Source organism: Pteropus medius, unplaced genomic scaffold (genome assembly GCF_902729225.1).
Source record: "Pteropus medius unplaced genomic scaffold, Ma_sr-lr_union100, whole genome shotgun sequence".
Taxonomy (NCBI): domain Eukaryota; kingdom Metazoa; phylum Chordata; class Mammalia; order Chiroptera; family Pteropodidae; genus Pteropus; species Pteropus medius.
This window is the reverse complement of record NW_024349225.1, coordinates 2,795,004-2,804,133: the sequence shown is the minus strand read 5'-3', so window position 1 is coordinate 2,804,133 and position 9,130 is coordinate 2,795,004. Positions and strand designations below refer to the sequence as shown.

The 9,130-nt window shown below is 42.6% G+C and overlaps 1 protein-coding gene across 2 annotated transcripts in view; it reads right to left on the bottom strand.

Annotated features, from left to right (window-relative positions):
* Window positions 1–5,030: 5,030 nt before the first annotated feature.
* CENPF (centromere protein F) overlaps window positions 5,031–9,130 on the bottom strand; it is a 50,673-nt gene continuing 46,573 nt past the window's right edge. For both annotated transcript variants that reach the window (XM_039881206.1, XM_039881207.1), the window contains exon 20: window positions 5,031–6,016. In XM_039881206.1, coding sequence (XP_039737140.1) covers window positions 5,819–6,016 — 198 coding nt within the window. In that variant the 3' untranslated portion in view covers window positions 5,031–5,818. The remainder of the gene's footprint in view (window positions 6,017–9,130) is intronic.

Genomic DNA, 9,130 nt, shown 5'->3' with positions numbered 1-9,130 from the left:
TCCTTGGAGATGGAGCCGTTTCCTGGGCAAATGCTGCCCAACATCTGAACCAAAGTGGGGTTCTATTGGCAAAAAAAGAAAGTAGAAATGACACTTGGGAGGGCAATCAACTGTTTGCCATAGCAGCAAAAATTTTATCTGGGGACAATAAAAAAATGGCTGAATTTGGTTAAAAAATACTTCATTGACTACAATCTATGCTTCATATGAGAAATAAGTATGTGACTCTTCCAAACCAACATATTCTCTTAAATGAGTTTATGACAACCTCAAGGAGCGGGGGAGTCTAATTTTGTTATACATGTTGGAACAACATTTAAAATGCTAATTTGGGCTTCTGGTTTTCATAACAGATTGGCAAGTGGAATCTTCAGTAAATCTTCTCAATACGTTGTTTTAAATTCTAGGAATGATGGATATCCTCTACTTATTAGGCCTGCCATTAAAATGTTATATTCAAATCCACAAACATCTGGTATTTCCACATGGAGGGAACCAAACTGTCTCACAGGATTGAATGCCCAAACTGAAAACACAAATTAGGCAGAACCGAGATGAAGCTCACCTATCTATTGAGGGTAGATGTTTCAGAAGGAAAAAGTCTCCACATTCACTGCACCTGTTTACAAATCACAGCAAGTGTCACTTCTTTCCTTCCTCATGTGTCTATGACTCTAAGAAAAGTGTCCACACTGCGCTGTGTAGACATACGATATTGGCTGCCCACAAATAGCACAGAGGAGACAAAGCATTGTGGGCTTACGCAGGGCATTCTTGTGACCCTCTGCTGGCCTAAGTCCAAGAAGATGACCTCTATAACAAGCAGATGGTATCCAGGACAAATAACTTTCTCAGGTGCCCTGCCCAAGGTCAAGCAGGAAAGGGCGGGCACGCAGCCAGCAAATGCTGTTAGATAACACAACTGGGATTTAATACCGAGAGGATTAGTTCACATCTAAAACTCAAGAATATCCCAATGTTTCACTAAAAAGTCTGTAACTGTGGAAAGCTGCCATTTTCCTATCTCCTTGCAAAAGCAGCATTGGAGGAAAAAAAAGAAAAGACTTTTATTAAGAGAGGGTAACTTTTGCTGGAAACCCAAGCACCAAATCCCTGATCTTATCAAAGAGCTAAATGAAGTTAAATAAAGCACATCTCCCTTAGGTGTGGAGTTGTCCTGTGCCTCGAAAGAAGGAGCCTTCCCCCATTGGGTTCAGAATGGGATCCTAAAAGAACGTGCCAGGCTGGTGTCTGGTACTCGGTTCTTTTACTCGCTACTTGGGGCGGGGTGGTATGGTTATGTACAAGGAGCTTAGGACTGGGGATCAAGACTGCAGCCTCAGGTTTGTTTTACCACACACTTAATAACCTTTGGGTCTCTTCTTGAGTGGTAAAATAGGGCCCACTTCACAAGATTATTACATATCACATGAGATAAAGCATTTGAAACCACAAGGATTTGGTTTAGCAAATACTGTATTTTTATACAGATAAACATCACTCTCTGTTATACCTCAAGGTGTCCTAGGAGAGGATTAGCGTAGCACAGCAACCTTACTCATCTGCCACGCTCTTTGCATTGAGGGGATGGAGGCTGGTGGGAATTTTGTGGGCTGGAACTCGATCCGCAAGTAAACGAAAATGATATGTGTTTCTTTGTGATTTTTTAAAACATCAATAGAACAAAACACTTACATTTATACATGCAAATACAGCATTACACAGGATGGATCTTACCTGCATCAGGACGGATGTGAAAGCCATCACTTTCCCTTTCATACCGGGAGCCAGGGCTGTTAGCAATGTGGCAGGTAGGAATCTACACACTTACTCTTCCCTGAGCCCACTAGACAATTGTCCAACACCACAAAATGGGAAGACAATTGGACACACCAGGAAATGGGTGAGGAATAGAAAAATGAGTTTCTGGTAACCCAATGCCTAAAATATATTTTTCCAGAGAAACAATGCTGAGTGGAGGCCCTGTACAGTTGAAACAAACTTACCATTTTAACACACTATGAGCTAAATTGACTTTCTGGGCTTGAATTCAGGTACATTTGCAATGCTGTTTCTATAAGGAAATGTATTCTGAGTTCCAAATGACCAATGAAATTCAGCAACACAACTCACTCTTAATTATTGCAATAATTGTTTTCTTTGGGTATTTTTAACAAGCCAAACAAAACCCCAAAATCAGTGTATGCATTCATTTGCAACATCAGTAATTGAATGATATGTACGAATCTATAATTAAACTTGCAAAATAAGAATCAATGGTACTGAGAATGTTGAGAATTTTGTAGGACAAAACTTAAACTGAAATTAGTGTGTTGTTAGAAAAACAGATTTATCTAACAATTTTAAGTATATTTTTAAATTGCAATGATCTGTATAATCGCTTTGAGTGTAAAATCATACACATCATTAAATAAAACTAATATAATCACCACAACTTTGAGATTAACTTTTATTCCCAATTATATCAGAGGAAACTGAGGCATAGTGAACTAAGTAATTTGTCCAAGGTCACATGGGCAGCTCGACATTCTAACACCTGACTTTCACTTTAATGGCTACATTTATACTAAACTTTTATATTCATAACTTTATAAAGCTTTAGAATTTTCAAGGTTTTGCAAAAGATTCTTTAAAAGGATTTAAATAATGCTTATGCATCAAGTTATTTTTTAGAAGTTGAAATTTACAGCTAGTCCATTTTTATATTTTTGAAAATTCAATGTAACACAAGTCAGATGCCATCATCCGAGACTTAAGGACATCTGCATGGCACAGATAAAGTGGAAAAGCTACTTCTATCACCCGAATACTTATCCTATCAGAATTATTCTGGAACATCCTGCCTCTAGAGAGGCACAGGACAAACGAGTCTGGGCTCTGTTCTCATAAAACTGAGGTTGAAATACTCCAACTCTCTCACCCTATCTTATCTTTAATCCAATGAAGATTACCCCCATTTTGCAAAGCTGTGGTGAGACATCGCTATAATTATTAACAAGGCCATCCCAGACCTGTGAGTCATAAGTTCCACCTGTGTCTCCTAATCTCGGCCTATAAAACTGTAATGTCTTATCTCCCAAAGGTGTACGTTTGAGCGAACACGTAAAATCACTTTGGAATATGTGTAACTTTCCACAGTGTTTTAAGTAGTTAGCCATAGCTGAGCTGAGGGGTGGCATTAGATACGTAGCTCTTCCTGGAGGTAGGATGCTGCTTTAGGTCCTCAGACTTGTCCAATTCGAACGGCCTGGTTTTCCCGAAGCACTTCACATTCTCTTCTCCCAGCGTTCTCTCCAGTCAGTGAACCTAGCGTAAAGCCCCTTCCTCTAGTCTCGTCTGTGACTAGAAGTAGCAGGGAGAACAGAGCTCGACTGTCCACTCCAGCACTTAGTGTCCTCCTGAAGAAATGGTTGTATCCCCTTTCTCAATCACGGAAGAGCAATGTGAAATATATGCCAATGATTAGTGCAACTTCTGACTATGGCATAATAAACCTAGAACTTAAAATTATCAACCGTAGTTTATCTCCCACTTAAATTACTTTCCAGACGTACTGCCATTGCCAGAGTAACTTTGGAAGAGCTTGGAAATTCTAAGATCAACGTTTTTGAGCTGCCCTAACAGCAGTTAGTCTTTGTGGGGAATGGAACCGATCTCCCCTCCTAGAGAGGGCACCCCCCTGGGAAGACGGGCTCTGACTTCTTTCCAGGTTCACATAAATCTGGGAAAATCTGATAGTTTCAACACAATAAATTTGACTGGGGTCAAATGAGAGAAACCAAAAATAAATCTCAGAGGTTAGTGTGTGCAGGGATGACTTGGGAGATCAGGCTCCATTAAATGTTGGGTTTTAGTCTCTTTTCAGTGAAGATGCGGTCTCTTTGGACTCTTGATAATTCCCCAAAACACAAAGCCATCTCAGTTCCTACAAACCATTCAAGAAGAATTGGCTCAGCCGAGCCCCTCAGTGTACAGATGAGAGAATCCCATTCCTAGGCCTCTGGGCTTGGTCTACTTCTCCATATGATTTGTCAGCTGGGATCTTATTTGTCACTGAACTTACTACATACTTCAGAGTTGGGACTATTGTGTATTACTTTTCATCCTATCTGCTGCTGCGCTCACGGCACACGAGTATCGCTAGCCAGAGAAAAAGAATATATAATGTCCTGGCTGCCCACTTATAACCCCGTGAACAATTCCCTATGATTATGAAAATGGAAGGCATGGCAGACACTCCCTGTAACAAGAGCAATAGCGACAGTCCAGCCAGAAAAAGAAGATGCTTTCAAGGACCCACAGAGCTCTTCGGGCAGACCTTTTGAGTGGAATCTTCCAGTCACCAGGGGCAGCCAAGAAAGCTGATGGCCTGGTCCCAGTGATGTCTACTCGGGGCCGTGCCCTTGAGCGCATGGCAGCCTTGGGATGATTTATGATAAGAATACTGCACCAGACCACAACCCCCGAGCAACTGAAACAGGAGGGAAGTTAGGCTATCGGCTTTCAGAATGTGAATCCTAAGTAGCTGAATGTTATTGAAGCACTGTCCAACAAGAGAGGCCACGCTGCAAAGGACAATTTTAACATACAAATGAGAGTATTGGTCAAGGTTTATACATTAATCCGCACCAAAAGCCAAGAGCAAATGATCTTTTACTAGCTCATGTCCTGAAAAGCTTTTTCACCCTGATCCAAGGACACAAGGACCAATGCTGAAGTTGTCAGGGTTGATATGGCTCATAGTCCTGCAGATTTTCAAAACCCTGTCATCAAAATGAGCTGGACAGTACCACACGCTTGTATCCTTGCTTATGTGATTTAACGGGGACACATAATGTGCTGGGCACTGGCTGGACGTAGTATATTCCCATATGATCTTCACGACCCATATTCCAAGTCCTGTCTTTTAACATAACTGAACATACTCCCTAAGTATACTAGTATCACTTGTTAAAAGTTTACCTTTGTAAGAGGTTGCTGAAGTTGACAAGAAATGGTACCCACGTTCGTAATGCATTTATAATCTTTTTTATAGAAAACAGAGGTGATTTATTTTTATTAGAAAAAAAGCCATATTTAAATACAAGACCACCATTTGTGAGAAGGCATACGAAAATGGTCTTAGAAAAGAAACATCACAATGACAGAAAACTTGACATATTACACCTTTAAGGAGCCTGCAACCAGGCTAAGTGGAAATAAACAACCAACTCCCATCACCAGAACACACAAATATGTACAGGTTGCATAAGCGAAGGCTTAGAAAACACACTGGAAGAGAAGGGTGAACACACCTATGTGTGTCTACGTGTAAATGTTTTCCTTAAAAACACACAGCATGGTTTTCCTTCATTTTACACAGCTCAAAGAAATTCTCGATCTAAAACTATTTCAGGCCTAACACTATTCATGGGAAGTTATCATAAAGCAAAAGTTTACATTTTCCTGGGAGCTGTTAATTGGAAGTATAAAATGTGTTTAGCATTTTTTTTTTTAGTGTAAAATCCACACACGAACAGAAGCTGTTGTTTAGTGCCTGCCACTTAAGTCAACATTACCGAGAAGCTTTCTATACTATGTTTACATTACCACACAGAGCTACCGATGACGACTAGGTGATCACGGCCTCCTACCTTTTCTAAGACTTACAACAGAAGATCTAAAGAGTGCCATATGTTGTGATTTGAATTGACTTCTTGCCACCTGTCGCGTGCTCCCTGACTGAAGATGCGCCCCTGGAAGCTGCCTTCTAGTCAACTACTGCCGCTGCCAGGGGTCCTGACACACGAGGTCTCTCCTACTGGACCCTACAGTTCTCACTGGACTCGGGGCCGGCTTCTGGGCTGGGGGCGAGCCGGCCTCGTTTGGCCCTCAGGCCCTTGCAGGGGCTGTCAGCTGAGCTCTGCGCAGGAAGGTGACCGGCTGGGAGGGACCTCGCGCTGGGCTCCCACAAGGTGGCGCCTGAGTCCGCTGGGCTTCGCTGGAGAGCCTTGACCTGCAACACAAGCATCTTGGTCAGAGCTTTAAATCACGTTCACATCTCCAAAGCATGAAAAATACAGTACTTTATCTTCTCATCAAATTTTAAGGGACGTTCTTTTCTATGAGCTGTGCACAGTTTTACTATTTCTTCTTTCGGAAGAACAGGCTTGCCTAACAGAGAGGCTAAGAGGGTGTCAGACAAGACCTATGAGGAGTCACCTTGCGAACTCTGATGGCCAGAGACTTGCTCCCCACGCGGTAGGACATTCTCAGACCAGAAGGGAAGCTATGTGAGGACAAAGACTATGTCCTCTTTGCCTCTGCACCCTAGTGCCCAGAGTGTGCTGGACTACCCGGCAGAGAGAAAACGCACACCAGCCTCCGTTGGCCCTGAGCCCCTGCTGTCCGCGAAGGACTGTAACTCCAGTGAATAGCTCCACCCTCCTGCGGTGGAAGCCTATTTACAACATTCAAACGACCTAAAACCTGTTCCTCATGGAACCACGCTCAGTTTCGTTTTCGCATTGGATTTGGGTTACAGCAGAAGGGTGGCTGTCTGATAATAAAGTCCAGTGACAGTAAAACCCCTTTCTGATGTCCTGCCTTTTCAGAGAAAGAAGCAGATGAGGGGGTGAGGTAGCCGATAGAGGGAAGATTTTTTGAGGTTTACATAGTAGTGAAAGATACGGGGTCAAAAAGGGAAAGAGGAGAAAGACAGATGAAGAGCACAAAAGCTTCACTTAACCAAAGGCAAAGGCAAGAGGGGAAGATTCAAGTAGGAAGATCTCAAGAAGGGAGATAGGGAGGGGAGGGGCAGGGGGAGGGTGGGGGGAGAGGGAGAGGGAGAGACCTTTTAACAAGGGTGATATGTGTTATGTACCAAAGCCGAGAGAAGCAGCCACGCCACAGATCACTTCCTGAGCAACTGACTGCCACTGACCAGCTTCCAAAGCAGTAAGGAAAAAGAATGCAAATTATTTCCCCATTTATATTCTTTCCATAGGAAGTATGTGGTTTTAAAAGGCAGCGAAATACTTTTCATTACAGAACACAAAGCTAATCTGGCCAATAGATTAAATCCCTGGAAAGCTTGCTCTACATCTCGGATTATGTGCAGGACACTTAACAGGAGCAGCCTTGACGGGTTGGGACTTAATGGGAAATCACTATCCAAGGAAAGTTGAAGGAAAAAAAACAATAACAGACTTTTGCTGGTACTTTTTTTTTGAGTAGAAAGTGAGATAAAAGACAGGCGTTTCCCTTGAACCCATCAGATGCAGGGGAGTCAAATCTTTAGGTTCTTCAAATCTTTAACCATAAAAAGAGAAGGAGAGAGAAAGAGCACATTGAGAAAGAGAATTTGAGCTAGAAGCCTTCTTTAATCCTAATCAAACGGCCAAAGTCCACCCCTTTACTTCCCCTACCTCTAGATTCAATTTCTCTGGTACGGAACTGAGGAAACCATAGTCTGTAATCAGAGTTTAAATTGTAGATTTGACTCCCAGGAGGTTAGTTAGCCTCAGGCTTTCCTATAACAAGATGAGGTCAGATTCACCAAGTATTTGAACTGTTAAGCGCACCCATACCCTAACTATCTTATAAACTACGTCTGTAGCATGGTGTGGGGAGAAGGTGGGTATGCGGACGGCTCACCGAAAGTAAACCTCATTATTAGAAAAAAAGTCAAGGCCCCACCAAACGAGTGACTGACTGATGCTGTGGTGACAGCATCACCGTCATCCTCTATGATTATGTCCCAGAGACATAATAGAGAATGATCCTCACCTAATCTGCATTTTACCCATTTTCCCCTTTGAATGTGTCAGATGTCTCTAATGGTCCTGGGCTAAATGACTTAAAGATCATCTCGCTCAAAACTCAGCCAGTCACTTCAGGCGAAAGCTCACAATCCTAAGTTTGTAAGCAAGTGCTTTAGGAAATGATGCCTTGCTCTATATTTTTCAAACTGAATGATGAAATATGCTTAACAGATGAGGCAGGCATTTTACAAGGTGGCTCAGAAGATGCTGAATTAAATTAAAAATCAATAGGCTGGGTTTTGAAGAGTTTGCATCTAATCATGAAGTCTCCTATAACCTCCTTTCAAGAGGAACCGCCCCCAAATTCATTTGCACAAAAATTGCTTAGCAAGTCATAACTGCCAGTGCCTACTGCCACCTGTAGCTGATACAAGAATCGCAAATCTGCAGAAAACTGTGGTTACAACGCCATAATTAACAGATTCCACACAGTGTGGCAAGCAGGCCCCCTAGTGTGCAAAGCCCTTTTTCTTAGAGAATAAATACAAACTCTACGTGCAAACTGCTTTCCTATCAATTCCATATAAAAGGAGGGGAAAATGGCCCGTATGGTGATGTCATGAGATGATTTCCTAACCTACCTTTAAACTATCTATTGTTGCAGTCACTGCAGACAATATCGATAGCTCCACTTATTCAACAAATGTCTGCTGAATGTCAGACCCTGTGTTGGACACAAAGACACAGGTGAACCATAAACATACTCAGGAACCTCATGGAACTCATACTGCCAAACTCAGAGGCAGATTTTTAAGCAAGTGATTACAATAAGGTGAACTGGCGTAAAATAGTGGAAGAACGGGGCACTTTCTACCTACATGTCATTATTTTGTTTTAAGAGAGAGAGACAAACACTTCACTGGATCCCCGTAAGTGTGAGACCAGCAGGAATGGACATTAGTCTGTACTGAGGAGTAAGAAGCGGCTCCCAGTCACCTGCCTGAGGCGAAGGCCTGGCCCACACCAGAACCTGAACCTGACTCCTCCTGGGTCTCAGGTCAGGGGTTAACTTGTGGATAATTGTTTCCATCAAGCTCAGAAGCTTCCCTCTTTAGGGGCGCTCGTTAGTTGCTTTATGGAAAAGATGCTGTTTTTATGGTCACAGGACCTACTCCAGCATACCCTCTTCAGTGTTCTGTCATTCCCAGTATCCAAAAGTTAAATCCATGTGCGTGTGTATGTGTGTACGTGTGTGTGTGTGTGTGTGTGTGTGTGTGAGAAAGAGAGAGAGAGACACACACACACACAGAGACAGAAGGAAAGAAGGAGGGGTGAGGCTAATTGATGGGGGAGGGGAACAGTTTGCA